This window comes from Hyaena hyaena, unplaced genomic scaffold, assembly GCF_003009895.1.
Source record: "Hyaena hyaena isolate Hyena2069 unplaced genomic scaffold, ASM300989v1 scaffold_56, whole genome shotgun sequence".
In the NCBI taxonomy this organism is placed as follows: Eukaryota; Metazoa; Chordata; class Mammalia; order Carnivora; family Hyaenidae; genus Hyaena; species Hyaena hyaena.
The window spans coordinates 3,790,832-3,803,572 of NW_024080688.1; the positions used below are offsets into that span (position 1 = coordinate 3,790,832).

The following is a 12,741-nucleotide window of genomic DNA, read 5'->3' on the forward strand; positions in this document are numbered from 1 at the left end:
CCATGATCTCTGAGATCCAAGGGAAGTGACTTGGTATAAAAATGCATCCCCAGAGACCCAACCGTCCTTATCACTTAGGCAAATTTCTAGTCTTTCCTTTTCCTTAAGAAAGATGTCACTGTTTTTATTCTTGACACCTGGAAGTTATTCATGTGATTGTGTTATCTACAAAGCCTCCCTTTTAGCAAAGATCTCATGGTCAAATTTTTCCTTACGGGTTATTCTACTTGTTAAGTTTATTTAAATAAACCATTAGGTGACTCAAATTCTTAGGTAAGATGTGCAATTAGGAAGACTTCCTTCAGTGTATACTACCCATTCAGTGGTAGTGCCCTTCCTTTGTGCACAGAACCCTGTTGCCCTCCTCCCCTCCATATCCCACACCACTTTATCTCATCTTTCATGCCCCCCACCCCCAAGAAATAATTTCTGCTCTTAGGGGAAAGAGAAAAGCTTTAAGTTTGGAGGAGTCAGGGAAGACCTGCCTGGAGTTGGAGACTTCATCACATCAAATAATCTACATGCAGCATCCTCATGTACGTGATGCCAGTGGAGGAGGGCAATGGCAGACACTGAGGAAGGCAGCCTGAATCCAGATCTGAGGATAAGAGAAAAGGGTGTTCCAGGGAACAGACTCTACCTCAAAGGAAGACCAAATGAAAGGGTGTCCTAAACTTCTAGAAACACAAAAACGTCATTAAAGGTCTGAGGGAGCGATCTATTCTCAAGAGACACCTTTGGAAAATATGCAGGGCTTCTGGGAATTCTGAAAGAGCATTCCAAAAACAACCATCAAACACTACTGCCATAGATCCAAAAATAATATGTAACTAGAGAGACAGTGGGGAATGGGGGCAAGAAAGAGAGAGAGAGAGATAGAGATAAAGAAAATTTATAGTAGGTTCCATATTTACTAGGGAATAAACAGTCCAACTTGTTTGTTATTTGATCAAAGAACAGGAATTATGCCAATTATAACAGGACTTCCTCTACTCTCACTCAAATAATAACAGTAATTAAATAAATTCAACACACAATTTGATCATTTTTTACTTGTGCAATAGTGCTCTAGAGGATCTGGGGCCCAATCTCACACAGTAATCACAAATGGACACGTTAACCAATACCACAAGAGCACACACAGAACATCCCTCCCTACCCGGTCATCAACTGCTGTGTGCTCTCAACTCAGTAACTTCAAGGGCTCTTGGAAAACACAACAGTGACTCTTCAGAAATTGAGCACCAAAAATGCAGTATATATCCCGTTTTAGTCCTACTGACTCTTGATGCATCACTATTCATGGCTGAAAAACTAACTCATTAAAAACTCACATGGGCAGAGAGTGGCTGTCTAGAAAGTAGGTTAGATATGCCACAATTATAGGCTTTCTAGGTTTAAAAAAAAAAAGCCCACATAAACACAGACATACCTTTTTACAGGAGCTGAAGGTGCCATCAGGCAGAAGGGGCCTTCGACGTCTCTCAGGGATAAAGGGTGAGCCAAAGCGAATGTAGTGTTTGGGGGTGGTGCAAATTAATGGGGAATGGATAAGACCGGGTAACATGTTCAGGGTTGTTGCCAGTACAGTTGGGTCCGTGGTGATGCGTAAAGGGCATTCAACAGGGCATTCTTGCTTCTCGGCTTTGTCATTCAACCATTCTGTAACTAGATACTAAGGTAAAAAAAGAGATCATTAGTAGGTGCTGGAGATGTAAAAGCCAGAAGCAGCAGTGCAGGTCACAAAGACAAACTCCAGCTAGAAATAGGACAGAGGTAGATAGAGCAGCTGCAGAAAATATGAACTGGCCATTCAGAATGCAAGGTATCTTCCTTCACCTTTTGCATGATCATTAAGGGAAGAATAATTCCAGCTATCAGCAATTTAAGCTCTGCCTAAAAGTTAAGGGAACAAAAGAAAAGGTAGGATGGTTTCATCTTGCTGCCTCAAACAAAACTTTTTATCTAAAACTTTCAATCTAATAATACTTGGATGATTCATTTGTTTTCTGGACATTATAAGTCCTCTCACTTTACTAAAGACACAGCTCTTGCCAGACTAGACTTTTGAAGACTTGTGACTTACCTTTTTGGTTTTGGGGTATTTAGGTGCAGCACGGTTGACATGGGATCCAGTAACTGATACTACAGTTGGGTCAGACCCTATTAATTGCCTATTTTCTCCTGAACTGTCTGTATTTCCAGCTTCAGTAGGAGTCACAGAACTGTTATTTCCGCCCTCTTCCAAGGCAGCTTGTGACAACTCTGCCTGTTGTGCAATGGCCTGCTTCTGACGCTTTAGTCTTTGGGCTGAACTGGTCCGGTACCGAGAAATGCGACTCTTCGGTCGGGGCCTAGAAGGCTTTGCTGGAGGTGGCTTGGGGACTGGCTTTTCTGGAGCAACATCCTGTGACAACAGCAGAGTGAAATGCTTACCAGAAACTTATCAGCAAACATTCTATCCAACCTTCTATTCACTTGAAGCATTCTAAATATTTAGTGGTAAAAAAAGTGAGTAGAAATGCTAAATGTCAAACATAATCCTTAAAAAAACTTACATAAGTCAGCCAAAGAGGCTGTAGGTAGATGCCTATTTCTTCATAGTAAGTATTTATAAAATAGGTCAAAAGTCGGCTGAAGGTAGCTACCTAATTTAGGGTTCTTAGCGGGAAAGGTAATTCCTTCCTTTGTTTCTTTCCTGCGTACTGAGGTTTGGCTTAAGGCTTAGTATTCATGGCCAGGGTAGGGAACGAAAAGATGCGTTTATCCTGTGAATCCTATGAAAGGTCAGGTGCCTGTGCTATACAGAAGAACCAAAAGAGAAATGAAATGATTTTTATGAACTCACCACCAACAGTTTTATCTGGTAGAAACAGTATGAAGTTACATTCTAGCCTGAAAGTGTCTAATCATTCAAATAGTTTCCCTGATTCCCATAAATCAGCTGATGAAAATGACTTTTATTATAATACAAGGTGAAGCTGAAAATGTGGATTTTAACTATTACAAAAGATAGGTAGTGGTCATTAGCAAAAGCAAGAATGTCTAAGGCCTAGAGTCTTTCCCTCTCTTACCCCTGCTTGAGAAGACCTCCGGGTATTCACTCCAACACTCTGTGGGGTGCTTGGGATGGCCATGTTTGGAGCAGGGTTGCTAACTTCAGGTTCAGTGGATTCAGGTTTTGCCTCTTCTCCCACAGGGTTCTCTGAGGTGGTGGTAGTAATCTCTATGTCAGAGTTGCTTTGTTCTAAGGGCTGATCGCGCCGCTTCTTTCTTTTCTCTAAGTTTTCAAAAGCATGCATGATGGCTTCGACCTTCCTGTCTTCCCGGGTCTAGAAAGAAATAGCATTAACATAGAAGAAGCTTCAATAAAAGGCAGGGATATTTTTCTAGAAATGTTATTAATGGAAATTCATAGACATTTAAAGACATTTGCCAGTAAAATGATACATATATCTTAGAGAGTATAAGTAAAACAAAAAATAAAATTAAAAAAAAATTAATTTTAGAGAGATAGTGAGCAAGCAGGGTAGAGAGGCAGAGGGAAAGAGAAAGCAGCCTAAGCAGGCTCCATGTTCTGCGTGAGGCCTGATGTGGGGCTTGATCTCACAACCCTGGGATCATGACCTTAGCTGAAATCAAGAGTCGGACACTCAACTGACTAAGCCACCCAGTTACCCCTAAAAAAATTGTTTTTAAATGCTGGAAAGAGTTGTAGGAAAAGTGAAATCTAAACTTTTCAAAATCTCCAGTTACTGCTACACTTTATAATAGAAAACAAAATTGTCAGGGGTGCCTGGGTGGCTTGGTCTTGATTTTGGCTCAGGTCATATCATAGTTCATGGGATCGAGCCCTACCTTGGGCTCTGTGCCGACAGCGTGGAGCCTGCTTGGGATCCTCCCCACACACCCCCCTCCCCGCGCCCCCTCTGTTCCTCTCCTGCTCATGCACTCTCTCAAAATAAATAAGTAAACTTAAAAAAAGAAAGAATGAAAGAAAGAAAAAAATGTCATCAAAACCAATTTTTCTCATGATTTTCAGAATTCAAACAACAAGGTAGATTTTCTTTAACTTCCCAGGACCAGAACAAAACATGGCTGGCTCCAGAACCAGAGTAGAACTTTTGAATCCATGTGACCAAAAGTTTTATTTTTATGTCAAAACTCACACAATTCCAGGGGCGCCTGGGTGCCTCAGTCCATTAAGTAACTGACTCTTGATTTCAGCTCAGGTCTCCTGGTTCCTGAGATCAAGCCTCACATTGGGCTCTGCACTGATAGCACAGAGCCTGCTTCCGATTCTCTACTCTCTGTCCCTCCCTCCACACCCCCCAAAAATAAATAAACACACACACACACACACACACACACACACACACACACCCGAAAAACAAAATTTAAAAAAACCTCACCCAATTACATAACAAGAAGCCCCAACATACATATTTTGTTCCAACCAGGCAGTTCTTTGGAAACCACACTGTTAATAAGAAACCTCTGAAGACCATCATCAGATAATAATCACTAGACAACTACTATGTGTGTCTGTGAGATAAAAATAAATCATAAAGAAATCTCTTTTATAAAAAATAGCCCAGGGGCGCCTGGGTGGCTTAGTCGGTTGAGCGTCCGACTTTCGCTTAGGTCATGATCTCGCGGTTCGTGGGTTCGAGCCCTGCGTCGGGCTCTGTGCTGACTGCCAGCTCAGAGCCCGGAGCCTGTTTCAGTCTGTGACTCCCTCTCTCTCTGACCCTCCCCTGCTCACACTGTCTCTCTCTCTCCTAGAAATAAATAAAACATTAAAAAAAAAAAATTAAAAAAAAAAAAAGCCCAAATTATAAGTACAAGTGATGATATAGTACCTTTGTCAAAGAAAAAGATGATACAAACTCAGAAGACAAGGGGTTCACATGCTGTGGGTAGCAGGAACAAAAGGACTTTAGAAAGTACCCACCCTTCTGCTATGAGCTGGGTTCTCCTGGTCATCTGTAACCTCTTCTTTCTCCTCTTCTGCTTTTTCTTCTGGATTGTCTATTTCCTTTAAAACAGAGGTGATATTCAGCTGAACTCTTGAGGTCTAAGAAAAAGCAATCTTTTTTTTCTGGTAGCTTAAAATCCTCTAGAAACATTTCTAATACTTTATATAGTGTTATTCATAGGAGACTACATGGTAAATGCAAATGATAAGCACCATTCTCTGGACTTGAAACATGGAAGGCAGCTGAAAGGATGTTCTTGACATTATTAAAAAAAGAGAGAGAGAAAGACAATGAATGAATGCACATGCACCTTGATAGGAAGGGCATTAAGTGTTATTATGGACTTCCTACCTATAACAACATATAACAACCTGGGATCCTCTTTATTTGAATAGAATCAATACCATAGCAACATCCTCTGACCAGGGGAAGATTACCTCATGGTCACTGGACACAGTTACTTTCTCAGGAACTTGTTCTGGTTGCTGATTGTTATCCTCTTCTGGAGCCTCATTCTGCTGCTCCATCTCTAGCTCTTTCCGTCGTGCTTTTCTACGTCTTGTCTCTGCTCCTATGGTGGGTAAGCTTGGAGGAGGTGGGAGTGGTGGTTCTGCAGCATTGGGATTCCTTTTCTGTATAGGGCAATTCCGGTTCCCCTTGTGACATGCACAGTCCACTTTATAATTACTGCTCCAAAGAAACAACCAAGAGTGCTTGTCTTAGTACCCTTGAAAAACCAGTCATACTGTTCCATTCATTCTCTTGGAATAACACTACAGGAATTTCCTCTAGTATTATTTTTGAATAAGTTAAACAGATTAGAATCCTATGAATACTTCTCAATATTTGGTACTCATTTGCTCTATAACCCCCAACTCTTCCTCTACATGTGGTCAGTGGAAATGAAAGCAAGTCTCCACTAAGTTCAATTCTCCCAAGTGTTTTCATGCTACTTAGTGATTGGTGAATCATTAATAGTGTCTAAAGAGGCTATACTTCTTTTGTGCCTACCTTCACCACATCCTCACTTTTATCCTAATGATTCCCTACTTATTCCTAATAACTTTTCCTCTCTTATCTGTGTTGAACATCAATTTACCACATAACCTTTTCGGTCTAAAAGGATCAAGAGAGACAAAGCATCAATTTTACAAAATCCATCACATATTTATCCGTGACTTGCCATCTTAGTTTTTCTGCTTTGTCTCATTCAGATAGACTACACAGTTTGAATGGACGGGGTGAAATTTAAAATTTTCACTCTATATGAATCCTGGCACAAGTGCTGTGTGCATAACAACAGATGCTACTGTAATTTCTAGGAGTATCTCATACCTACCCTTTTACTGTTCTTGCTATAGAGACAAAGACAAAACACTTTTGGTTAGGAGACCAGTAAACACTGTCATACTACGTATCTGTATCTCTAGGAAAAAAAAACAAAACAAAAAAACCCAACCCTAACTCTGTCTTTCCCTCTACAATTTTCAGACAAAAAAAATGCATTTCTCATGGAAAGATTAGGTTAAAAAAAGGGGAAATGACAAGGAAAAAAAGCAGACCAATAAAAGAGCTTAACATGTAATATGTTAAGACAAGATCATTCATTTAGGAAAGGTTTTGGAGGTCTTACCAGTTACTGTACTCATAATCAAATGCTATCGTGACCTCAGCATCCTTGGTGATGGCAGACACTGCATAGATACATAAGTGAATCATCCCATCTGCAATCATGTGTCGCACCTGTGTGAACATGGATTATGGTTTACAATTTACCATAAAGACCAGAAACTCTCCATAAGAGAGAAAAAAACCTTTTGCCAAAATAGTATCTCTCCGCTTAAGAGTTATGGTAGTCTGTTACTTTACTCCATCATTTCATATGAAACTATTACACAGTAATTGTTTGAAAATTTATAATACTCTTTGAAATACAGAAAACCCGAGATGTTAGTAATGAGGGTAAGATCTCTGCTCTCCACTTAAAGCTGTTGTCAGTTGCATCAGAGAATTAAAATTCCTTAACCTGTAAGAAAAGCTCTGTGGTTTTTCTTGCTGCATTTGATGTAGTTGAACTGATTATGCTTCAAGTAATAAATTCTAGAAATGTCTAGCATCTTTTACAACAGTATCACCTAAAATCTAAAAAAGTGCAAACACATAGCTTAGTTTGAGCCTAATGACATTTTCTATCATATAGTAATTTCTTTAATAGGAAATTTCTCTTTAGCAAATGTTAACTTGCTTTTTCCCATTCCTGCCTCCTTTAAGAAAATCCCCTGCTTGCCCCCATCCTGTTAGATAGAATGAAAGCATCATTACTTTTGTTTTTTGTCTCTTATGATAACAGATCATAATGATTATCTACAGACCTTAAATTAATCTGGGTGAAGTTTTCAGACTGCATCTTCAGGAGACTTGTCGTTTGGTGGTTCCATTCAAAGAGAAGTTGCTATAGAAATCTTACCTCTGCATTCGGTGTACATGATCTTCTGATGAACCGAGCATCATTACCGAAAGTACGTGCATCCACACACATCTCTACACCATTGAATTTTGAGTAGAAGAGCACAAAGGGGTATGGTCTAAGGGATATAAGTGAAATTCCTGTAATTCTCAACACAAATAAAAAGGCCACCCCATGACTTTACTTCAGATACGAAGCATATGCTGACAGAAGCAGCAGCAGTCCTTTGCAATTCCTAAACTTGAAAAACATCACATGCTCGTCTGCTTTTGATTACAGAACAAGCACAAAGCAAGAAATGCTTGGCTTGCAAAAGTGTCATTACCACTTTATACATTAAACAATTTGTAGATTTATTTGCACTTTTTTTTTTTTTTTTTTAAATAGCAGACGGACTTGAGCTTATCTGAGTTCTAATCTTTTCCCCAAGAGCGTTCTATCAACCAGGATATTTCTTCTTTTCTTTTTTTTTTTTTTTTTTTTACAGCCATACCACTCTGCCAGGCCCACTTTAGCCCTTACTGCTCAGTGAATGATGTTCTTACTTTTTGAAGAAATGCCCATTGACCTCAAATTGTTGTCGTAACATGACTTTCCCTCGATACTCTATTATAAGAGTGTCCAAAGCCAAATCTCTTGCAGCCCTCAGGATCTTCCGGTGCTTTTGAACACGAGTGACTCTTCCCAACTGTAGCTGAGTAAAACCAGAGTATTAACATTAGACAACAGCATCAGCATCATGGTAGACAACTGAAATATTTCCTAAATGAGGAAAAGGCACCAATATTTTCAGGTTTTATCTGTATGCAATTTAGCTCAATAATCAGAAAATTTTGAATGATAAAAGCTTCTAGGAAACAGGCTCCACCCAATAAACCAGTCACCGCCTCCCTCACAAAAAGCAAGAAAAGATCAAAGAAAAATATACAGTTAAGATTTTAGTGGCTCTATGTCTATTATTAATCTTAAAATCCCCTACTGAGGTTGTATACAATTTCCGATCTTAATTTATCTATCTTTAATTAATACTTTAAAAATATGTATCCAGACAGTTTCTAGTCACCTCAACTTGCTTTTAGTTCAAGATGCTCCTCAGCTGGCTAATTTGTTATTAGCTTATACATTTCAAAGAAATGGTAATCCCATCATAGGCCCTCTCTCTGGGTTCAGAAAGTCTCAACTACTTACTTATAGAGAGTCTTTTACCTTTTGATCCTTACCTGCATTTGGGAACCAATAACTGTATTGTTACAGGCCAATTCAGTCTTATTAATAGTGTCTAAAATAGCAGGTTTGCCCACAAATTCCTTGCTAGAATGTAGATGTTGTTCAAGGGCGTTCTGTACATCTGCACTGTACTGATTAGTGAAAGCTTCTTCATACTGATCAGTCCATAGTCTTATCCGATTTTCCCATCCCTCAGTTGTATTCTCATCTAAATTCTGTGCTTCAGAAGGAGAATTCTGTAGAGAACAAAGGTCAGGTAGGTTAGGAGAACCCATGCATAAAAATGGGGGAAAAACAGGCTGTATTTCCAGAGAAAATTAGTTTTCACTTGGCAGGTGGTGTGGCATAAAAGAGCAATCAATGGCCTGGGAGTCAGGGGATCTGGCTTCTATCACAGTTTTGTTACCAATGAGATGTGAGGCCTTGAACAACTTCTTAGACAAGAAGTTTCCTCATTTATAAAGTGAGGAATTAATATGGATCATAGTTCCATCACATCACTGTGATTTTATGACCATTTTTAAATCATAGAAATAAATTTTGTTTCTATCAGAAGAATGAAATCAAGTTCACAAGAAATCTTCATAAAAACAACAGAGATACCTGAAAAGATCACACTGTTTAAATTTCCATACTTAATTGAACATCTGTGTTAGTGTACCAGCCTAAACTAGTATTTCACTACGCTCCAAGAGGATGGTTTTTTTTTCTTTTTTGTGACTCATTATTTTCATTATACAATTAAATACATATTAAGTCTAAAAATACATGTGACCCAAATAAATAACCCATAATCTCGCCTCCCAGAGACAAAGTTATCATTTTGGAGTGCATCCTTCTAGCACTCTATTTCTGACAGTTGCAACAGCTGCAGTCTGAAGAAGTGAGGTGGGGGCAGGGAAGTGGGTAGATGGAGTACAGAAAATGCTGAGAGGTACTTTGCTATACTTCTCTAGGAAAACCACTGCTCACTATGGTGATAATTCTCAAAAAGAATTATTATGTCAACAACACTGTCCTAAACAGTTTTTGCATTTGAGACACAGAGACACAGCTTAAGTCTGACACATGTTCTCCTCCATGGTGTTAAAGTGTCCTCAGAAAACAAAACAAATAACTGATAGTGATGATGTCATACCAGTGATGACTAGAAGGAAAAGATTCCATAATACCAAAGCTACTCGCAAATCCATGTCCAAACTAACGTTACAATTACAAGAATAAGAAAACTATAAATACTTTCCATGAATGACAGAAAACATTTATACCTATTTTAACAATTGCTTTCTTTCACTTTTGTGTCACTGTTTTTGATTGCCTGTTGTCTATCATCCTTTCCCCAAGGAACACGGAAATGAAAAAAAAATTAACACTTTCATTTTTCTACCCTTCTCACCACAGTCCAAAAGAATGAACAATAAACAAAGGAATCTAAGAAACACCTACGGCCAACACACTGAGAACACAGTATCACCTGCTTGAAGTATCAGGAGCAGCTAAGCAAAAGAAAACTACAAAACTTGAGATGTAAGGGTGTTTATCAGACTGGGGATTACGGGGTCCCAAACAGTATTCCCAGGTTTAAGCATTCAGTCGTGATCACTAAACTGATGATTTAACTACACTTAATTTATACTAGAAGCCTTTGTTACATTATTAGTTGTTGTTCACTAACAGAACTCTGACTACTCTGCTGTTACCTTCTTCTGGGTACTAGAAACCCAATTCAATGGGTTTAGAGCATGGTTCTCAAGCAGAGATGATTTTTTTTTTTCCCTTTAGGAGACATTTGGTAATATCTGAAGTCATTTCTGATTACCACACCTGGGTGTATGTGTTACCGGCACCTAGTGGTTATGACTAGTCTCCAGTAGGTGAACTCTTCATTTTGGGATACAAATCCAAACAATGACTACTTCTCATTCTTATGTCTCTCATCCACATCTCTGGTGGTGCTCTTACTAATAATTAATTCTGAGTACAAACTTATAACCCAACTTGGAATTCTGATATGAGAATCAAAAGAAACTAGTATTTTTGCTGTTGTTACTTCAATTTTATTTTATTTTATTTTATTTTTTGTTACTTCAATTTTAAATGCCTAAGGAACTGTCAACATCTTGAAAATACAAGTAATTTACATGTTTATATGTAGTTTTCAGGGACAGCCAATCAATAGCTTTCAAAAGTTTTGAAAATCTGGAGGTAAGTTACAGCAGTTAGCTGATAAGAGAAAAAAGGGCTTAATAGTTGGGAACGGGGCTATGTCTGCCCCATAAGTCCATTTAAGGTCCCTTCTAAGCAAATGTGACCTCTTACAGGAGACAGATCTAGCAAACAAAACAAAACAAAACATAATGAGTAAGTTGTGTTCCAAAACATCCCAGGACCCTTGATGCTCATGGGCTCTAAGTCCTTTCCCATTGCTTTTACAGGTATGTACCAGTCTGTTTATGGGAATGTGCAAAGTGAGGCCTTCAAATTTTAGATAAAGTGTCACCTGTGATCTTTGTTAACATCAGTCATATTGATTGGTACTCAACAGATACTTAAGTAATTTAATTCTAATAAAGATTTTCCTTACTAAAAGATTTTAATGTTTATGCCATATAACTGTCAACAGGAAAGACCCTGCTTTTAATCACTTACACATTTAGGGATAGAAATGCTTATAAAGTTAAATTAGATCTTAGTTCTAAGTAAATGTTATGAAGCCACAAGTAATGAATTGGGAGCTATGCTATCTTCTTACATACATAGGTAAAGAAAAATACCAGATAGTAGAATCAAATCTCCTTTGGAGAAACTGTTATCACCCGTACCTAAAGTCCTTTTAAACCACTGCACATAATTTCTCAAATCTCCAACCACTATCCAGTATCACCTAATAAGTTCTTTCATTTGATAAATGAAGAAAAGAAACACACTAGCATAACCTGCATCTTCTATATCAAATAGATATGCCAGAGAAAAAACAGTTCAAAAGTTAATTCCAGTAAGAATAATTCCTATCAACAATACTACTTTTCTAACTGATGAAAATTATCCTTCCAACCAGTGCTTAAAGTCCAAATGGTGCTAGGGTGGGTGTACAAGAGACCCCATATCACTAGAAAAATTGCAGTTCGGAGGCTGAGGCCAATTACAATGACAGAACACATTAGCCTCATTTTGTTTGGTAAAATGTCACTTCCCCCACCCCCCACCCACCAGAAAAGCAGCTAATGAAAAACCAGTAAATGAAGGCTCATTATAGAAAGGGAAAATATTTCAGAAAATGGCCAAGAAAACCTACTTCAGAGAAAGGCTCTATGAAAACTGAAGGGCAACAATTACAAACTAACAAAAAGCAGGGTCCAAGATTCCCAGACCATCAACGTCAGGAAAGAAGCTGACCAAAATGCAAGATCACAGTGAAGTAAAACACAGCATCAGGGAAGAATACCCCTTACCTTCATCCGCAAGGACTTCCGGGATCCCTCTCGAAATGCCTATCCCAAAGAGGAAAACAAGTAGAACAAAACAAAACTTGGTACCAAGAATGACAGTTATACCTATCTGAGACTAAAACTAAGGCAAGAACTAGTGTTTTAGTCTGTCCCCTTTTCCCTAGGTGACAAATACAGTGGAATTCCCCACACTATTATCAAGAATAAGGGCAGCTCAAGGCCAGTGAACTTTGAGGCTAATTCTAACACTTTCCATTGTGAAACTAGGTAATTAACAGGGAAGAGCATGCATCACTTTAATCCTATATGCGCTCCTGTCACTAAAAGAAAAATAAAAACATTTCGTGAGGTTGCAGATTTACCAGTTTTGAAATTAAGAAGGAAACAAAGACCAATCCCCTTAACAAGGGGTGGGCAAGTCATCTAGGAGCAACAAAGTTGCCATGATGGGGAAGAAAGAACACAAAACAAAGAGGTTTCTCCTGGAGACTTTATAGGTGAGAATACAGGAAAGTGACCACAACACTGAGGAAGCCTAAACCATTGAAGAGAAGTTTCCTAACTTTTTTGAAACAAGGAAAAAACAATCAACCCAATGACATGAGGTGGGCATGTTCCA

The 12,741-nt window shown here is 38.6% G+C and overlaps 1 protein-coding gene across 10 annotated transcripts in view; it reads right to left on the reverse strand.

Moving 5' to 3' along the window:
• SETD5 (SET domain containing 5) overlaps positions 1 to 12,741 on the reverse strand; it is an 84,751-nt gene that overhangs the window by 26,617 nt on the left and 45,393 nt on the right. For 6 of the 10 annotated variants that reach the window (XM_039231283.1, XM_039231282.1, XM_039231285.1 and 3 more), the window contains 10 exons: positions 12,126 to 12,164; positions 8,667 to 8,909; positions 7,992 to 8,140; positions 7,447 to 7,564; positions 6,613 to 6,722; positions 5,417 to 5,666; positions 4,955 to 5,038; positions 3,075 to 3,332; positions 2,087 to 2,407; positions 1,433 to 1,675 (listed from right to left, as the gene is read on the reverse strand). In XM_039231283.1, the coding sequence (XP_039087214.1) occupies positions 1,433 to 1,675; positions 2,087 to 2,407; positions 3,075 to 3,332; positions 4,955 to 5,038; positions 5,417 to 5,666; positions 6,613 to 6,722; positions 7,447 to 7,564; positions 7,992 to 8,140; positions 8,667 to 8,909; positions 12,126 to 12,164 (1,815 nt within the window). The remainder of the gene's footprint in view (positions 1 to 1,432; positions 1,676 to 2,086; positions 2,408 to 3,074; positions 3,333 to 4,954; positions 5,039 to 5,416; positions 5,667 to 6,612; positions 6,723 to 7,446; positions 7,565 to 7,991; positions 8,141 to 8,666; positions 8,910 to 12,125; positions 12,165 to 12,741) is intronic. The other 4 variants (XM_039231288.1, XM_039231286.1, XM_039231287.1 and 1 more) reach the window with 1 other exon arrangement.